At 36.6% G+C, this 21,062-nt stretch overlaps 1 protein-coding gene across 4 annotated transcripts in view; it reads left to right on the top strand.

Moving 5' to 3' along the window:
• DYM (dymeclin) overlaps positions 1-21,062 on the top strand; it is a 389,413-nt gene that overhangs the window by 128,925 nt on the left and 239,426 nt on the right. For all 4 annotated transcript variants that reach the window (XM_061170204.1, XM_061170205.1, XM_061170206.1 and 1 more), the window contains 3 exons: positions 14,409-14,591; positions 18,059-18,237; positions 20,101-20,226. In XM_061170204.1, the coding sequence (XP_061026187.1) occupies positions 14,409-14,591; positions 18,059-18,237; positions 20,101-20,226 (488 nt within the window). The remainder of the gene's footprint in view (positions 1-14,408; positions 14,592-18,058; positions 18,238-20,100; positions 20,227-21,062) is intronic.

Here is a 21,062-nt window from a genome sequence, read left to right on the forward strand (position 1 = left end):
AAAGCAAGTCACCACTTGTAAAGGCTCCAGAGAATGAACTGTTCTCAGGGGACACCCAGGTTTCTGTTAGACCAGGGGCAAAGAGGTTAAGCTTGAAAATATTGAGGATTTTTTCTGATGAAATATGTGAGTTCCAGAGGTGATGGGGAGGGCTATGGGAGACTGTGTTAGTTTAGGGGCTGTACTGAATCGTACGGCATTGGGCCAGGGTATGTAGCAGCTTTGGTTCTCTTTGCTGATCAAGGTAAACAGGGATATAAGGCATAATTATAATTAGCCCTGATGATCCTTTAGGGGAAGGTAGGTAGTATTTCTAATTATAGCTTTGGACAGTTTGTCATGGTGAGGCTTTTGGCCTCATGGCCTGAAAAGGAGGTGTCTTACTGAAGGATTCAGAGCTCCGTGAACCTCCCTTATATCCCGCTGGCTGGTTGTGTCCTGGCAGGGGAAAGGGTATCTTATTAGTAGTGTGGTCTTAATAGTTATGCATCGTTGTATTGTGTAGGGTTAACTAGAGAATCTACAATCATCTTAACTCCTCATTTTGAAGCTAATTTAACTGAAATTTATGACTTAAAAAGCTTGAAATGCATCAGTGGAAGACCATGACCAATTCAGAACAAAATGGATAACAGAACTTCCTTCCCCCAAGCTGCCGGAATTCCAGGCACCTGTGATATGTATGTCTGCGTGCGTGTTTGTGCACAAGGAGCTTTGCAGCACAAACAAGCATTGCACAGCAGCCAGACTTTTTGATAGGAGACTTAGTTATTAGGATCTCCTGTAAACTCTAGTTTTTTCTAGGTTTATGATAATACAATATCCCATAACTGATTTAGTGAGTTAATAGGTTAGTATTAATCCTAGGTAAAATTGAAAGTGAAGGTTGTATGTATGTATGAATTGTATGTCATTCATTTGTAAGATCACCAGAAAAGACTTGAATTCTTGGTCTGTTTGTGGTCCTTCGGAATTGGCAATTGGAGTGACCTTCAGAAGCACCATCATGTAGGCCCCTCACAATCTGCCCTCTCTTTCCAGCCTTACCTCACTCAGAGTCTCCAGCTGGAGCGCCAGGTGCACCGAAGGTTCACCCCTGCCCAGCTTTGTCTGATACCATCCCATGCACCGAAATGCCCTCCTCCTCTCCTCCTGCAGATCTGTCACTCACCTTCACACCCCAGGTTACAGGCAGCCTTCTTTGGGAAGCTCTCCTGGAATGCCCAAGCAAAGCTAGTCCTCTTTCTTTGCACAGGACTCTGTGAAACTCTCAGAACATTGTGTTATAAAGACATTCCTGCCTGTCTCCTCAAGAAGATTATGGGCACCTTGAATGTATTGAAAACAATTTATTCATTGAAGAACCTGTGCATGCCTGCCAAAGAGACAATTTAGTAAATGTTTATTCACCATAAAAAAGGGGCAAAACGCCTGGGAGAGATGGTTCCTTAGGGGGATATAAAGAAATGCAGATGTGGTACCAAGATGAACAGAAGGTAGTAGAGCCAAAAACACAATCCAAGCAAAATATATATATATATGTAGGGTTCCGTGGATGAGGTTGAAGAGTGGGAGAGACTTCTGTCTGGCAAGATAATTTGGGACCAGACTCATTGTAAACCACAGAATGCTATTCCTTATAGCAAACAGATTGAATTTAGGCCTGTTATATCCCAAGTGCTCGAAGATCTAACTTGTGGTAAATTTTAAACTTTTAATCCCCAGCAGAGGTCAGGGGACCCCGTTTATTGTTTTGGAGCTGGAGGGGCAGTGAGGGTAGTGGGGGAGAGCATCTGCTATAGACTCAGAGCACTGTGGGTGCAGACCTGCTTAGCTCTATTATGTGCGTAAGGAACTTAGCCTCTTTGAGTGTAGTTTCTTTATGTGTAAAATTAGGTGAATGATAATGCTTGGTGAGTTATAAATTTGATAATTTGTATAGATCACCGTTTAATGGCAGAAACTGCTCTTTTTCTTCCCCTCTTCCTTTCACTGCCTCTCCCCACAGCAGTCCCTTGTGTATAGTAGTCTTTACTTATTTATTTATTTAATAAATTTATTTATTTTATTTATTGATAAGCTGTGTTGGGTCTTCATTGCTGCACGCGGGCTTTCTCTATTTGCGGTGAGCGGGGACTACTCTTCGTTGCGGTGCGCGGGCTTCTCTTGTTGCGGAGCACGGGCTCTAGGTGCGCGGGCTTCAGTAGTTGTAGCTCGTGGGCTCTAGAGCGCAGGCTCAGTAGTTGTGGCTCACGGGCTTAGTTGCTCCGTGGCATGTGGGATCTTCCCGGACCAGGGCTTGAACCCATGTCCCCCGCGTTGGCAGGTGGATTCTTAACCACTGCACCACCAGGGAAGCCCTCCCTTGTGTATAGTAGTCTTTAAACGTTATTGATTGTACATCCCATCAATGTAACCTTTTAAAGAAACCCCCCGATTTAAGTGGATTGACATAAATTATATAATGCATTGTTATACCAATATATTATGTAAATTATAAGATATCTGCAAATTGACATTTTCCAAAAGATAAAATTAATAAAAAAATTTTAAGTATTTAAATTTGAGTTTATTACCAATACAGAAAAAAATTTGATATTACAAATATTATTAATCATCTGGATGAGTTTTTAAACTCAGTTGCTAATCACAGTGGCTTCATAGTGTCATTATTTAATGTCTCAAGGAACAGTATATTTTATAGCCATGTTCATTGTTAATAATGGTGGCTATATATCTTTATTTCAGAGAGGGTTGGTAACGGATGGGGAGGCAATTTTCTTCAGAGATTTTATAAACATTGTCTTTGTTTTTAGCTTACAAAAATGACTTAACAAAGAGCCGACACAGGGAGTAGAACGGTAGGCTCTACTGTTGTTTGCTTGTACTTGAATCTTTAATATATATTTTTTTCGGTCTGTGATTTCTTTACCGGAAAGTTTAAAACAGTTTTATGGTTCCATTTTTTTAAAAAATTTCATTTTTTTGGCCATGCCACGTGTGTGGCTTGTGGGATCTTAGTTCCCCAAGCAGGGATTGAACCCAGGCCCTGGGCAGTGAAAGCGCCGAGTCCTAACCACTGGACAGCCAGGGAATTCCCTGGTTCCATTATTATTTTTTTTAATTAATTAATTTTTAATTTATTTGTTTTTTTTTTAACATCTTTATTGGAGTATAATTGCTTTACAATGGTGTGTTAGTTTCTGCTTTATAACAAAGTGAATCAGCTATACATATACATATATCCCCATATCTCTTCCCTCTTGTGTCTCCCTCCGTCCCACCCTCCCTATCCCACCCCTCTAGGTGGTCACAAAGCACCGAGCTGATCTCCCTGTGCTATGCGGCTGCTTCCCACTAGCTATCTATTTTACATTTGGTAGTGTATATATGTCCATGCCACTCTCTCACTTCGTCCCAGCTTACCCTTCCCCCTCCCCGTGTCCTCAAGTCCATTCTCCAGTAGGTCTGCGTCTTTATTCCCGTCCTGCCCCTAGGTTCTTCGTGACAGTTTTTTTTTTTTTTTTAGATTCCATATATATGTGTTAGCATACGGTATTTGTTTTTTAAAATTTATTTATTTTTGGCTGCGTTGATTGGGTCTTCGTTGCTGCGTGCAGGCTTTCTCTAGTTGCGGTGAGAGGGGGCTGCTCTTCGTTGCGGTGTGTGGGCTTCTCATTGCGGTGGCTTCTCTTGTTGCGGAGCACGGGCTCTAGGCGCACGGGCTCAGTAGTTGTGTCTTGCGGGCTCTAGAGCGCAGGCTGAGTAGTTTTGGCGCACGGGCTTAGTTGCTCTGCGGCATGTGGGATCTTCCCGAACCAGGGCTTGAACCCGTCTCCCCTGCATTGGCAGGCGGATTCTTAACCACTGCACCACCAGGGAATCCCTGGTTCCATTATTTTTAAAATAGATTTTTACAAGAGTCAGTTTAGTTAAACCTGGATAGTATAATCAAGCACGCTAAACCACAGTATGTCTCCTTATGCTGCAAGAGAAGGAAGGAGCGCGTGCCTCTTTCCCCCGTTGCAGGCAGGACCCCACTCAGGGTACCTGGATTACTGGCATGGCATGTGACTTCTGACAGGTGGGCTGAGTGTGAGCACCCGTGCCAGTCTGAGTAATGTGTACTGCTAAGGCTTAGCGTCTTCATATTTCTTAGATGAAACACAAAGTTCTGATATTTTCTTTGCTCAGCCACTTTGGAGACCATTAGTGTTAGTGTGTGTTTATTAACTGCTAGTTGGATTGTATTGAATGCTCTGTGGATATTTCTTCAATCTCATGAGTACTTTCAGACCATTTGATCTACAGTGTTCACTCTTGTTTGCATTTACTACCTGTAACTTTCATTTGGGCATCATTTATATCTTGGGAACTTTCTGGATTCACTAATTTGGAATCCTCTTTTTCAAATATTTATGAATGTGCTCTCTTTTCATAGAATCTACTTTCCTAGTCCCTCCTAAGCTCTTATCTTACTCTTCTTATCCTTTGATGGTAGATGACATTGCTGTTGCTACCTTTAAGGCATTTAAAAATTCATTTCAAAGTGGTCCGAGTTTTGGAAGAAATTCTTCCCATGTTTCCTTGAATGTCACTTTCAACCAAAGAGTAATAGTTACTCACAGATTCTGTTTTTAATGCCCAGGAGAGTAACAGCTGGAAACCTATATGGAAAAAATGACTGTTACTGAGGTGGGAATAAATCTATTCTGCATATTTTGTTATAGTCATTTGATTTATATTTACTCCTTCACAAGTGGAAGTTAAATGCTAATGTAGGCACTCATTCTAAGATTTTACTGTTAGAAATCTAACAGTAATGGATTCTTTTTGGTTATTGATACTGTTAAAGTTAATAAACTTATTAGTATAGGTAGTTTTTGACAAAATCTCTTGCATAATTCAGACTTCAATCGTGATTTTTATTTGGAGAAAGTAAAGAATTTCGTATGAATATTTTTACATAAAAGGTAAAAAATTCAGTTTGCAAAAATGCAAAATTAAAAATTACTCATTTCCTATTTAATGTAATATAAAAAATTACATTGTCAGGGTGCAAAGGAATCAAACCACAGTGAAGAAGGGAGACACCCATCTCAAGCAACCCACAGTCTAGCAGGGAAGGCAGTCATGCAAGCCAAGGGTATGAAGTAGTACAGCTGTGTATAAGAGAGAAAAGTTTGTAGTAACAGTGAAAGCTCTAGCCCTAATAAGGCCCTTTAATTTTCACAGGGGTGACATACTACACTGTTGGATTTCCTCAGCTGAAGGAGGAGTGAATGGTTGTATTTGGTTAAAGCTTGTTGAAAGGTACTTATGTTTCTCTTCCATCATTAACACACATACCTCTATTTTATGTTTTGTTGGGGATGCCTCATTGCCAGCAGATGGAAAGGTGGCCAGGGTATTGAGGGGTTAGAGATCATGTATCATGAGAAAATGTTGTGGGAACAGGGCTTTTTTGGTTTGAAGAGTGGGACTTCTGTGTAAGTATACACTGCCAGATGCTTAGAGCTGTGATGTGAGGACTTCTCTGTTTTCCTACAGGAATATTTCCCCAACTTCACCCACATCCATGCAACCACCATGATTTTGTCTTATATGAGTACAGCTTGAATTCCAGTTTACTTACCTCACTTTTTCAAAAATTTAAGCATATTGTTTACTCTATCCTTATATAATATGGTGAAGTCCTTGAAAATTGAGATTGATACCCTAGTTTATATATTTCTAATATACATAACTCTTGAAGATTTTTAAAAAGTGCCACACTTAACCATCTCACACTTCATCAGTGGTCCGTGCATCATTTTGGGAAACACTGCTTTAGGGGCCAACCTCAGGACAGATGGAATGAGGTTACTGGGGAACCAGATATGGACCTGTTCAAGGGAAGGGCTATCTGTCCTCTGAGCATACAGGCACAGTGCCCCTTTCTTATTTCTTGCATCAGATTTAATTTATCTAACATTTTTGCATGGGGGTATGAGATGGGATTTATCTCAGAGGACACTAGGTTTTTTATTCATTTTGTTTCCCTTCATACTCTACACTTTACTATAGTACCTGGCTCATCTTAGGTTCTCATAAATGTTTATTTTAAGGATATGTGATTCTAGAGTTTTACTTAGACCAATGAATTCTGTTACCTTTCATTGTTTCTACTTTTTGAAAACAGGTGTTATCTTCATAAACACTGAATTATTTCAGTGGATTTTTTTTCAGGTTTTCTTTAATAGTTCTGTTCTTAAAGGAGTAAGACTTTTAAAGTTTCATATGGCTTATATTATGCTGGATTATAAATCAGAGGTTCTGAAAGATTTCAGACTACAAAGGTGGATGAAATGTTTTAGTGTGCTATGAGTTTTTAAAACATGTTCCTCTGTTCTTTTGTGGTGTGTTTTTTTCTCTTTTTTGAGATGGTCAAAGCATTCCTTTTGGGAGACAGGCTGGGGGTTTTAATATCATGTTGTTTTGTGTTAGGAAAATTGAATTTGACTCAGAACTGTTTTAGGAACTAGCAGTCACCAGATATTTTAAGAGTGCTTTAAATGTAAACACATGTAAAAAAGTGAAAATATTAGTGACCTTCCCATCACCCTTCCCCCTTTCCTAGCACTGTAGTATGATTGGCTGTAGTTCAAGATTGTGTATGTTGCTGTTTTATATTCATTTTCAAATGAAAAAAATAAATTGCTAAAGAATGTTTTCTTAACATATAGGCTGAATACATAGAGAGGGACTTGAGGACTGTGCCCTTTAATAAAGATATAATATCAAATAGGGTATGTTTTCCTCAATAAACTGACATTTTAATATATTTCTTTTAAGAAATATTGTTCTAAAGATATCATGTAAATTTTTTTTCGAATTTTATGGTTTCTTTTACTACATTATCATTTTAGAAATCAAAGCATTCTAATGAGAAAAACAGATCACCTTTAGTTCGAGTAATCAAAGGTAACCACTGTGAGCATTATGGTATATACTTATCATCTTACATAAAGGAATGCATACTGGGTTTTCTTAGTGGTAAACATTTTAATGTAAGTTTAACATCTAGAAAATGTACAGTTAGTGTATAGCTCAATTCATTGTCATAAAGTGAATGAAAATACATGTAATTACCAGTCAGGTCAAGTAATCCCAGCATCCCAGAAACCCCGCTCGTGTACTCTCCTAATCACGGTCCTCTCCCAACTGCACGGGAAACCACTGTTGTGACTTCTGGCACTGCAGATTAGTTTTGAACTTTATATAGATGGAATCACATGCTGTGTATTCTTTGGCGTCTTCTTTGGTTTGTAAAGTTCATTCATATTTTTGCATGAAGCATATTTTGTTCATTTTGATTATTATGTATTATTTCATCTTAAGACTATCCCATATTTTATTTATCCTTCATACTGTAATGTGCATGATTATTAACACATTTGATTATTTCTAACTTTTGCCTGTTAAAATAATGCTGCTATGTATATTTTTGTACATGTCTTTGCACATTATGTAAGCATTTTATTAGGTATAATAATTAGGCAAATTGCTGGGTCCTAGCTGTGCATCATTCAAGTATAGTGGTTACAGTTAAACAGTTTTCCAAATTATTTTCACCAATTTACTCTCTCACTATAGAGTATATGAGAGTTCAGCTTGCTCCACATCCATGCCCAACATGTTTTTGGAGAGGGAAAGGATGGAGTCATGTTTATTGAGATATAATTTATACACAGTAAAATTTACCTTCTGTTAGTTTTAACAAATATGTATAGTCATGTAATAACCACCATAACCATAAGATTTTTAACATTTCCATCATCTTAAAAAGTCTCCTTGTGTTCCTTTGTAGTCAGACCCTAACAACTGACCCTCCAAACTAGTTATACAATGCAGGTATCTACCACTTAATATCAGTAATCACAAAAATTCACAAAAATCAGACATTATGCCAAAAATACTGATCTGGAACCTATTTAAATACCATTATTTTAAATTTTAAAAATTATAGTGTATGTAATAACTCAAATTATTCAACCAGTTTTTTAAAGCACACTAAATGCCAGTGTTTAACAAACTAGTGTGTTTTTATATAAAATGCTTAAAACATGGCTTCCTGATGAAAGTGATGATTTAAATAGTAATCTCTTCTCTTCCATTTAGTCATTTTTTCCTCACTCTTCTTTACAACTTTTTCAACTTTTACCTCTTATTGTATAACACTTAGCAAAAATCAAGGGCTCAGTGTGAAAGGTCTTAGGAAACACATTTAGTATGTGTGCCCAGTGGTGGAGAATGGCTCACACAGGGCATGACACTAAGATGCCCTGTTAGTTATCAACAACATCTGAGACATTCATCTCCTTTTTTTTTTTTTAACACTCAGTTCAGTTTCAAAATGTCAACAATTCTGTCACACCAGTTATCTTTGTAATGAAATTTGATTCCCCCTCTCCCCCAGTACATTATTTTGTTTAAAATGTTTTGAGTTTTGGAGATACAAATATAAAAGATTATTTTATAAACACTAGTTGAAAAGGATTAAACTGAGTGATATACTCTGGGAAGTTTAGATATTAAAAACTAGCTGACATTCTACTGGGAAAATGTTAACCTTGTTGACATTCTGGGTGATACGCCTGTATTTTTAACCATGGGCTTGGTTTTCTCTTGTGTTGATGAGTTATGTCACAATTAATTCAGCCAGTTTCTTCTTATTCAGTATTTAAGTGTATATGTTTCTCTGAGTTTTAAGATGGATAGCTCTTTAATTTGATCTTTGTATTCATTCTTTAGAATAAATTGTGGAATTGGACTTGTTAGGCCAAATAATCTGCATATTGTTAATGTGTGTGATGCACATTACTTGACTGCCTTTCCCAAAGATGGTGCGTACCCATTTACAGTCCTACCACTGGTGTCTGAAAATACCTGTCTCCTAGTATTCTCTTCAGCATTAAAGTATTATAATTTAAAATATAGGACTAGGGCTTCCCTGGTGGTGCAGTGGTTGAGAGTCTGCCTGCCAATGCAGGGGACACGGGTTCGATCCCTGGTCTGGGAGGATCCCACATGCCGCGGAGCGGCTGGGCCCGTGAGCCACAGCTACTGAGCCTGCGCGTCTGGAGCCTGTGCTCCGCAACAAGAGAGGCCGCGATAATGAGAGGCCTGCGCACCGCGATGAAGAGTGGCCCCCACTTGCCGCGGCTGGGGAGGGCCCTCGCACAGAGACGAGGACCCAACACAGCCATAAAAAAAAAAAAAAAAAAAAAAGAAAAAAAAATATAGGACTAAAGCCAACTTTTGACACTTAAATTTAGAACTTTAAAAACAGCATGCTTTTCCTTTAAATAGCAAATATAAAATCTATATTATTTATATACTTTTAAAATATCAAATATAAAATCTGTCTTATACACTGTAAAAATAACCTTTGGTAAGTAACTGAAGTAAGAAAGAAAGTAAAGTTGAAGTAAAGGAACAAATTAAGTTTATAAGTTGGAGCCCTCTAAGGAATATGAAACATGAAAAAGATGTAGCTATTTTCTATCAAGGAGCCCACAGGAAGATTTGTGCCTAAGTTACATACATAAGTATAATCAATTTCAGACTGTGGTAAGTACAATGCTCCAGAGAGCTATATAATCAAAGTGCTGTAAAAGCAGTCATTTTTTGCTTCATTAGAATAGAGGAGTCTGATTTGGACCTTGAAGGATGTTCTAAGCAAGAAAGAAAGTAGGAAAAAGAAATGAAAGAAAATTTTTTAAAACTGGGGGGAAGTAGAATGGCTTCTCTGGTTAATTGTAAACTTGGAAAAAGTCTATAAACCAATGGTCAGTTCTACACATTGGTTTCTGAGTTATTTCTCAACTGTTTTTTCTTCCAGGGTCATCCTGACATTTAGGTAACATTCTTTTTCTCCCTGCAAACTCATTACAGTTTATTTATTTGCTTGTCTTTTCCATGTCCATTTCTCCTTTAGACTGTAAACTTCATGGATAGGGCCTCATTGTCTTTGGGCTCCTTAGTGTCTAATCCAGTTTCTTGCACTTTGCCTAATCCACGATGGTACATTTCCTCTGTGGCTGGTATGTGACCCTTAAAAGAAATTAACTTCAAAGAAGTTTAGTGATCATCAGATATTTTTTCCCATACAAATGTTCCTAACTGGTGATGGAATTGTTCTGTATTTTGATGGTATCAGTGTTAAATCCTGATTGTGATACTGTACTATAGGTTTGTAAGATGTTACCCTTAGAGGAAATTGGATAAAAAGGTGCGTATTTTTTTACACGAGCATATGAATCTATAATTATCTTAAAAACTTAAATAAATTTTTGATATGCAAAAATTTTTTTAAACTATTGTTTGGGGAAAAAAAAGGTCTCTAACCAAGCAATAATATTTTGGAACTTTATAACACGTAATTGTGTTAGGATATTGGTTTGGCTTTTAATAGAGATCAGATACCAGTGGCTTAAAAAAGAAGATTAATATTTCTCTCACGTAAAAGTCTAAGCTAGTCCAGGGGTGTAGGCAGGTTTGCTTCCTGAGGTCATCCAGGGCCAGACTTCCTTCTGTTTTGTTTTGCCATTCCCTTGGTGGTATCCTCATGCACAAAGTCAAATCTGTCGGCCCACCACTCTACCTGGGTTCTAGCCCATGGGAAGGGTGAGGATTTGAAGAGAAAATAATTTCCTTTTAAGGATATAATATAAAACTCGCATGGGCTGCTCCCAGTCACATCCCGTTGGCTGGAATTTAGTCATATGGCCATAGTTTTCTGTAAGAAAGATTGGGAAATGTAGTTCTGCCCAGCTAAATCTCAAGGCGTTTTATTAATAAAAGGAAAGAGAGCATGGTATTGGGATCAGATAGTTACTCTGCCCCAATGTTTGCCCTGGGATGCATGTTCAGTAACTTTATTGGTGAAACTGTCTTCCCTTATTTCACTATACTTATATAGGAAAAGTATAGATGTTTGAAGAGTTAGGTATATTTGTTGGATCATTATGACAATTAAAATTAGTATGACTATTTGCTTCCCCTTTCTCTAACCTCCTCAAAGACGAAGTATAATTTTTTTCTTCTTTGTATTTTTTATACCTGGCATAGAGCCTAACCCTAATTAGGCACTCACTACCTATTTATTGACTGATTACCCTTTTATCTGTGTTGATTGAAATGTCTCTAGCAGAATTTTCATTAAGTATTTGTAATAGCTGACCTGCTTTCTCCTTAATTTCTTCATGGTCTCTGTTTTGTTACAGTATTACAGGCTCAAAATATATGAATATGACCCTTTTAGCAGATTTTTATAACTATGGATGACAGTATAGTATGTTATCATGTATTTTTTGGTATAGTTTTGCTTGAATAATTAGTGTTCTGTAATGTATTTTTTAGATATAAGAAATCAGTTATAGGGCAAGTGGCATGTTTAGTAATATAAAAAAACAGTAATTTACCTTAATTTTGTTGTCTTAATAGTTTACATTTGAGTTCAAAATTTCTTAAAATGAGGGTTCTTTTTTCTTTGGTTATTATTTTATTGATGTTTCAGTTTGTCGTACTTTATATTTTTCTCACATTTTTATTGTTAAGGTTAAATAATCTTGAGTCAGTACTTTTAAAAGGTGGAATTATCAACACTAGATTTTTTCTTTTAGTTAATTTCAGTACTTTTTTAGTTTTAGTTAGATGAATTTTATTTTAAGCATTTATTCGGAGGACCTGAGGGATACAATTAAAAAACTTTGGAGACCATCCTTAATTTGGTTTTTAGAACAGAAGGAAATATGCTGTAACTTTCCTTATTTTTTTGGTGGAGAGAAGATTTTTTTTGCCAACAGGAAAATGCAGTTCTACTAAGATTCTTGGGTCATAGATCAGAGGCTTGGATCAGCAAAAAGAAACAAACTTTTGGAAGAATTCTGGTCCAGTATTATGACCAGTTTAAACTACAGTGTAGGCAATGGCAGGCTGCCTCATTTCTCCCTGTAAGGAAAGGCCACATAGCAGTAATATTTATCAGAGAAAGGAAGGAAGGCTGTCTGTCCGGTGGGGGTGGGGCGGGATAGCTTCTCAATAAAATGTTCATTTGTTGACATTATAAGCAGCTTTGCAACCCTCTTGAAAAGACTTGAAGGGGGGTGGGGGGGGAAGGAGACTTGAAGTTCCGTTAAAAGCGAGTCAGAATTTTGTTTGTGAAACTTGTCCAGTGCTAGTCAACTCTTATTTCTCCTAGTAATGAAGATGCACAGCTGTGAAGAGAATCCCCCCAAAAATAAAACACTTATATTTTACCTTGGAGAGCATTTTGTGATTTTTTTTTTTGGCAGATTGAACTTTCTAATTGTATTTTTCTTTGTCTGCAATCCTCGAACACACAGTGGTGGATATAGGGGTAGGCAGTCATGGAGCATACTCTGAGTGGAAGGAAGTGACTGGAAATTTTTTAAAATGTTAAGATAAACAACAAATCAGTCCCAAAGCAAATAATACTTGGCTACTGGTTGTACTTTCTTATATAATTTTGATTTTCTTATTAAATGTCTCAAGTTTCCCAACTATATCATGAACATTGTTTTGAATAAATTTAAATTTGTGATGTGTAGTGATCACTTATTTTTTTGGTTTGTTTTTAATTGAAGTACAGTTGATTTATATATAATGTGTTAATTACTGCTGTACAGCAAAGTGATTCAGTTATACATATATATACATTCTTTTTTTAAAATATTCTTTTTCATTATGGTTTATCCTGGGACATTGAATATAGTTCTCTGTACTACACAGTAGGACCTTGTTGTCTGTCCATTCTATACATAACAGCTTACATCTACTAGCCCCAACCTCCCACTCCATTCCTCCCCCCCCCACCTCCCCCTTGGCAACTACCAGTCTCTTCTCTGTGTCCGTGGTTCTGTCTCTGTTTCATAGATAGGTTCATTTGTGTCATATTTTAGATTCCACATATAAGTGATAGTCTCTCTCTTTCTGACTTACTTCACTTAGTATGATAATCTCTAGTTGCATCCATGTTGCTGCAAATGGCATTATTTTGTTCTCTTTTATGGCTGAGTAGTATTCCATTGTATATATATACCACATCTTCTTTATCCATTCATCTGTGCTTGGACAGTTAGGTTGTTTCCATGTCTTGGCTATTGTAAATACTGCCGCTGTGAACTTTGGGGTGCGTGTATCCTTTCGAATTACGGTTTTCTCTGGGCATATGCCCAGGAGTGGGATTGCTGGATCATATGGTAATTCTATTTTTAGTTTTCTGATGAACCTCCTTACATATAAGTCTTTCACCTCCTTGGCTAGATTTATTCCTAAGTTGTTTTTTAATGTGATTAAATGCATTTTTAAATCCAGTTTCTGTATCAAGGAGATTTTTCCGGCCTTGTCAAATGAGTATGTAGCTATGATTCTTGTTCTGTACTTTGGCACTGCATATACAGTATGAGAATTATCTGTACTTTGAGGGTTTGGTAGACTTATTTGTAAAAAAAAAAAAAAGAATCTGGACTTGGATGGTTTTTAAGGATTGGCTCTTTGACTCTGGTTTACACTGTTATAAGGTTATTTGTCCATTCAGGCTTTCATCTTTTTTGGCCAATTTTGGTATTTTGTTTTCTCCTAGATATTTTAATATTTTGCTTAGGTTTTCAAATATATTGGTATAAAGTTGTACGTGAAACTTTTTTATAATTATGTGTATGTTTTTATATGTAAAGAAAAATTGAGAAAGATACATAAGAAACTTTAATATTATCTTGGTTATCTATGGGAAGTGGAAGTGGAATTATGGGAATAGGGAATGATAGTCTTTAAAAATTTTATGTCCTTGGGCAATATGAGAATTTCCAAATTATGGACTTGTTTTACTTTCATAATCAAAAAAGGGAGTGTTATTTCAAACTTTAAAATGTAAGTATAGAATATTGTACAGAAATAGATTCATCTTACTAGTCCCAGCACGTTTCTTTTTTGTAGTTTTCCACCAGAGCTGAGTTGTATTTTTATTTTTATTTATTTATTTATTTTAACATCTTTTTTGGAGTATAATTGCTTTACAATGGTGTGTTAGTTTCTGCTCTATAACAAAGTGAATCAGCTATACATATACATATATCCCCGTATCCCCTCCCTCTTGCGTCTCCCTCCCACCCTCCCTATCCCACCCCTCTAGGTGGTCACAAAGCACCGAGCTGATCTCCCTGTGCTATGCGGCTGCTTCCCACTAGCTATCTATTTTACATTTGGTCCATGCCACTCTCTCACTTCGTCCCAGCTTTCACTTCCCCCTCCCTGTGTCCTCAAGTCCATTCTCTACGTCTGTGTCTTTATTCCTGTCCTGCCCCTAGTCCCAGCACATTTTAATTGTGTGTTTTCTTCTCAAGCTGGACTCTGGACTGTTTTCACACTGGGCGGTGTGGGCAGCAAAGCGGCCGCTGCTCCAGAAGTTTCTTCCCCTCTGGCCAACCAGAGTCTCCTGCTTCTGCTGGTGCTGGCCAACCTGACAGATGCTGCAGATGCACCAAACCCCTACAGACAGGCCATCATGTCCTTTAAGAATACACAAGGTTTGTGGTATTTTTTTTCCTCTGAATAGTCTTTCTAATGAGGAAAGAGGGTATTGTTTACCGCGTATTGTGTACTTTCACTTGTGGAGTTGACTGTCAAGTTGTATATTTTCATGTTGGTTAAAGATGAGAAAAACTAAATTTTCTGTGTATATTCTCAGGAAGGTCAAGTAAATCTTAGATGAGGGCTGTGGTTCTTTATATCCATTTATATTTACATTTCTTTCAGAGATAACCAAGCCAGCATGTGCTTAATTTAGATCCACCTGTCCTACCTATTAGGGATAGGAATTAACCTGGAAAACTCCGAATGATACATTATTTGAAATTTTTTATTTAAAATCTATATTCCATCTAGGGTTTTATATGACTAAAAATAGGAACAGAACTCAGCAGACTTTTTCTGCAAAGGGGCAGATGGCTTTTGTGGTCTCTGTCACCACCTCTTAACTGCCATTGTAGCATAAAAGCAGCATAGGTAATACATAAGCAAATGAGCATGACTGGGTTCCAGTAAAACTTTATTTCCAAAACAGGTGGTGGGGTGCCTGTGGGCTGTAATTTGCCAAAACCCTGAAATAGAGCACGCGCAGATAGTTCCATGTTGAAGCAGTAATCACTTATCAAAAGGTTATACTCTGAAAGCAAGATTAATATGGTAGCTAGATTTTCAAAATACATCCAACACTAATATAATTAAGATGGGTAAGAAGTGCAGTTATTGGCTAGGAAGATTTTTAACACTTCTGGTGCTCTTTGCTTTGTTCCTTTCCAGAGCTGTTCTAGTATACGTTTCTTATAGACGGTGTTTGTTGAGCCTTTGCCAATTCTGGCATTATTATTTGCAGGGGGATATGAGTCTCTAACAATTAGATAGATAAGAAATGAAAACTCATGTATCTAATAGTATTTTCTGTTCTCATTGCTGTACTCTTCTTGGTGACAGTGTGACTTTAGGGTTAAAAAAGGAAGTTTTGGAGTCAAGCTGACCTGAGTTCATGTCACACTCCTGTCACTTCAAAGCTGTGAGGCCTTTCACAGTTTGCTTAATCTCAATAAGCCTCAGTGGCCTTTTCTGTAAAATGAAGATAGTATCACCTAATAGGATTTGTATAAGTACCAAACAAGATAAGGTTTTGAAATGATTAGCTCAGATTTTGCAACATAGCAGGTGTTCAGTATATGGTATCTGCTATTATTACTTTTGCTGCTCTGGCCAAATGATACTGTTTAGGGTTGAACCTTCTTGGGAGAGTCATCTTTTGGGAGACTGTGGTACAGAACAGTGTGATTCAGAACATTGGCTTTAGGGTTAGACTGACCTGAGTTCATATCCCAGATTATATTCTTTATATATTAGTTTCCTTATTTGTGAAGCAGGGATTATAATCTCTACCTCATAAGGTTCTTAGAAGAATTAAATGAGCATTTATCATTGGACGGACTCACTAAATTATTGCTGCTGTTGTAAGAAACAGTATAATGTGGTGAAAACAACAGGAGCTGATCTGTGTTTACTCAGGGATGATCTTGGAAAAGTTGCTTAATCTCTCTAAGCCTCTATTTCATCCTTTGTAGAACTGGTCAGAGTAATTAATGACATGGTTGTCATATGGGTTAAATAAAGGATGATACACATAAAGCTGTCAGTATAATGGCTGGTTCATAGCACTTACTCTAGCTAGTAACGTATAGACACACAACATATGTATTCCATTTGTAGTCAGGTATAATACAGGTTGATGAACCTGTGTTATTCTGCCTCCATTGTAAAGAGGTGTAGTGTGTCCAACATCTTCCTCCGCCAGGTCTTCTGTAAATCCTGTAATATTTGCATACTCACAATATATCCAGCACTTCCTTTTGCCATCCTTTGCAAAAATATAGGTCAGTCTTACAATACAGTTATTTTTGTAAGTGTCAAAAATACAGTGCTAGGATTGAAAAAATAACCTATGTTCTGAATGTGGAAGGAAAAGTGAGGGCAGTTTGTAGTAAAGTTGAAGACATTTTTTTAGATGCATTCTTCTCACAAATGTAAAGGTTAAAAAGGAAAATCTGAGAGACATAGGACTGTGCTACCATAAAGATTTTGTTGGCACACGTTTCTTTTCCATAAGAGCACAGCTTCTGGAAATGTTAAAGCAGTGTTATTTTAAAATTTTGTTTTGTTTTGTCTTGCTAGTGGTTCTGGGTCTTTAAAAAAACAATTCTTTTTGCGTACTTGTCAAAACAGATTAAAATATCAGCTCTTTGTGCTGTTATGTTCCACTGTTTTATCTGATGAGACTATAATTTTCTCTAAGTCAGTGGACCTAGCTTTACCTCCTTTTAAACTTCCTAACCTTGCTTGCTTCAGTTTTTAAACAAATCCAGTAAACTGTAGGAAAGGGGCTATGTCAATTTTGGAATATCAAGAATTTTCCCTATGTGGGTTGTAATTTATGCTTTTCATCATTCCAGTAACTCTACTTAAAAAAAAAGTTTCTTAATAGTTGTAGTCAATTAGTTTTAAGTTTTCCTTTAAACAAAAATGTTTTATGTTTTCCAAGAGTTGTCTTAGGTTTGGTGTGTTCTATTATAGAAGCTAATGTTGAACATACTGATTTTGATATCATTTTTAAATTATCTAAATTATATGTTATCCTGTTTTCTTCATAAATGGATTGATGGCATTGATGAATACTTCAGCCGTGATAATTCATTTGAAAAAATTTAACTTAGCTTCAAGGCAGTTTTTTTTTCTTTTTAACTCTTATCTTACAAAAGAATTTTCTGTTTGTCTCTAGATATTTTTATTTAGGACGGATGGCCATTTAGTTTTGGTAACAAAGCATTTCAATGTTGTGGTTAAATTGTATGTATTAAAGGTGTTTTTTTTTTTTTTTGGCCTACCCCCATAGCTGTATTTATTTAAGCTCATATTTTTATTGACAATTTAATTCAGCTATGTGAATGCAAAAATAGTAGTGGAGTCAAACTGCGTGACTTAGTTTAGTTTTTTTTATACTTGGCTTTAAAAAAAAAAGTCACTCTGTTACATGGTATTTGCTCATGTATTTATAATCATTGGAGAGCTGTGGTTTAGATAGTACAGAGAAATAAATTGTCCGAGTTTAGGTTGGGTTGGGTTTTTGTGTTTTGTGTGTGTGTGTGTGTGGTTGTTTTTTTGTTTGTTTTTGTTTTTGTTTTTGGTGAGAACATTTCAGTTCTACTCTCTTAGCAAATTTTAAATATACAGTACTGTGTTATCAACTGTAGTCATGTTTTAGTTAGTTTAGTTCTTTTTTAGGTAAAATTTAGAATACAAATTGAAATTTTGAGCCTGAAAGGTAGCAACTTATACAAAATTAATGGGAACTGAATTGTATACATTAACAATACTTTTATTATTTATTATTTAATATCAGGCACAGTCTAGAAAATAGATGTAATATTTTAAAAATTTTGTGTTTTCCGTATTCCAGATAGCAGTCCTTTCCCCTCGTCAATTTCACATGCTTTCCAGATTAACTTTAACAGTTTGTATATGGCCCTATGTGAACAGCAGACATCTGATCAAGCAACTCTCCTCCTGTATACATTGCTCCATCAGAATAGTAATATTAGAACATACATGTTGGCTCGCACAGATATGGAAAATCTTGTAAGTATCATATTAAACATGGTTTTATATTTTATAATATTTTGAAGAGTAATTTCTTTTCCCAAGAGGATATATATATATTTGCCTGGTTGCAAAGGTGATAGTCAAGAGGTTGATAGGGAGATGCCACCAGGCAAAGGCAGAGGTATGAGTTTTACAGTGTAGGAGACAGTGCACGTAGAGATGCCATCACAGTGCAGAGCAGGAGAGCACACAGCACAGCAAACTTCCCTGTCCTTTAGGTCCTTAACAGCCACCCACTGCCCATGATTCAGCCTGGATGAAGTCCTCCAAGAAGCACTGGCTGCCATTGTCAAGAAGATTTTTATACCCTCTTGGTTCCTTTCCGCTACTAAGTGCCTGCTCACTAAGTTCAAGTAGCTGGTCACAGTTGTCGCATATTCCTGATGAGTATGGCTAAAAGGAAGGGTGATTTTTCAACTCAGTTTCCCAAGTGTCCTATCCCTTCAACAGGCTTTGACACTAAGGCTGTCTGAACTCAGTTCCTGGAGTGTTATAGTTATTTTAAGGTACCATTGCCAGATATCATATAAATGTACATTACCCTTTACTATGTGAGTGAAATTGGTTCCAAGTTTTTGCTCATAGACAAAAACTCCTATGGGCAATTATTGATTTACATTATAACTAATGTGTAAACAAAAATGTTTCTATGAAAAGTAAGCTGCCTCACTAAGGTGTTGATGTCATGTTTGAAATACGTAATTATAGGTAACATTGGACTATTCATGCATTAATAAAATTGTGAACATCTCTGAAATAGCTGGCAGCTTGCTGGTGGCAACAGGAATGTCCCCTCTGCACCAGTTTTTATAGAGTGATAGCAGGATTCACCAGGGATTTGGTGGCCACTTTTTTTCAGCATTAAACATGAAAATAATGAGTAAACATGGAATATTAGAATTTATTTGAAGAGCATATTCTATGTCAGAGTGACACTAAGGACAAAAAAATGTGATGAAAGAACCCATCTGCGCACCAGCTATATGTGGAAAACATTGGCTTAAATAGCAAAATTGGGTGTGACAGTGTACTGCTCATGTGAGTAAAAGCTTGTAAAGAAAAGGCTTGCTTACTAATGGGTGAGTGAATATAAGCAGAGACAATTCTGAGCGTGATGTAGCCTAAGGAAAATAATGGGAATAAGCAGAAAGCCCATGACATCATTGGCTCTAGAAAGTTCCATGGTAAGGATGTTGGTACAAAAGATCATGCAGGGGAACAGTTGTCTGTATATGATGACTTAACACCAGTGAAAAGTTAAAAGGTTTTGTTTGGGGATTTTTTTGGGGGTTGGGGTGTGGTGAGGTGGGGCCTGTATATTTGTTTTGGGTTTTAATGTCTTGCATAGATTACTTTTATAATGTTTTAACTGATGTCCTTCCCTTTCCTTTTTCTTCTATAATTTGTTGAGTCTGTGATTAGAAAATATGTTACTGGTAGGAAATTCACTATGCTGATCTGATTTTGTTGTTAACAATTCTTTTATCCTACAGTCTTTGCTGTTAAGAAGGTAATGCTTGATATATTGCAGTGTTTCTAAGAATACCTTATTGTGTAAGTTCCTGCTAGGCTGGAGGCCGAATCGCCTCTATTGAGTGTCAGGTGTTGACCATGAGCCTAAATGGTCTCTGTAAACCCAGCCTTTACCTGGCGGCAGACCTTTGCAGAAGAGGATGCTTTTCTCTGCTGGTACTTTAGTTATACAAATGGAAAGTACTTTCAGTCACAGGCTGGTTTGTGAAATTAAAGCAAAGGGTACATGATAAAAGTATAGAGGTTTAAAACATTGGTTTTATAATAAAGTAATTGTAATAGTAAATTAAAATTTTTATTCACTAGGTTTTACCGATTCTCGAGATTCTGTATCATGTGGAAGAAAGAAATTCACACCATGTCTATATGGCCCTTATAGTATTGTTGATCCTTACAGAAGATGATGGCTTCAATAGATCCATTCACGAAGTGGTAAGTTACCTTCACTTTAATCAGAGTTACAGAACAGACACGTCACTCCATAAAATTTACTACCCTTAATACCCTACTTCCTTCTTTTCCTTCTGGTAGATATTTCTGCAAGTGCCTGACTTAGAAATGGTGTGCCTTTCTTCAGATTTATGAAGTGATGCTTTTTCTTTTTTGAATGACTATTAGCTACTATTAAAAACTCTCTCAAAATAGTTTCTTTAGTAATTGATAGAAATGTTTTTGCTGCAGTGAGATCATTTTTCCTCTCCATTTCCACTTTTTAGTTGTGGCAGAAATTATCAAACAGGTTTGCTCCTTTTATATAGAATGAGTGAAAGAATAGGGAAGAAGAAGAGGACTGAAAATTGTTTTGTAAAACAATGTAAAATAGTGTAGTATAATTTAACTCTTTAAATTTTAGTCCTGTTTGTGAGTTCCATTCCCAAACTGATTTTATCTTCCTCTTTGGTATTTTCTTTGTGTCAAAGTAATACATGTACATAGTTTTAAAACTTACACAGAAGTACTAGGTTTTAATGCAAACTAGCAGACCCTATGTCTACCCCATACCTGATTACCACTCTCCAAAGACAAATGCTGTCAGCTCTGTCCATGTTTCTAAATAACATGCTTATATTGTTATTTCTTGATTTTTCAGATTTAGAGGTTAACTGCTCTCCCTCCTGCACATCTTGAGTGTTCCCTCTGGGTTCCTAGACCCCTTTCCAGCACAGAGACTTTTTCCTTCTTCCATCTTATTATCATTTTTGGTTAACTCAGCTTTTACATTATTATGATTTTGTTAACTATTATTCTACCCTCAGATGGAGTGTATG

Source organism: Eubalaena glacialis, chromosome 15, assembly GCF_028564815.1.
Source record: "Eubalaena glacialis isolate mEubGla1 chromosome 15, mEubGla1.1.hap2.+ XY, whole genome shotgun sequence".
NCBI lineage: Eukaryota > Metazoa > Chordata > Mammalia > Artiodactyla > Balaenidae > Eubalaena > Eubalaena glacialis.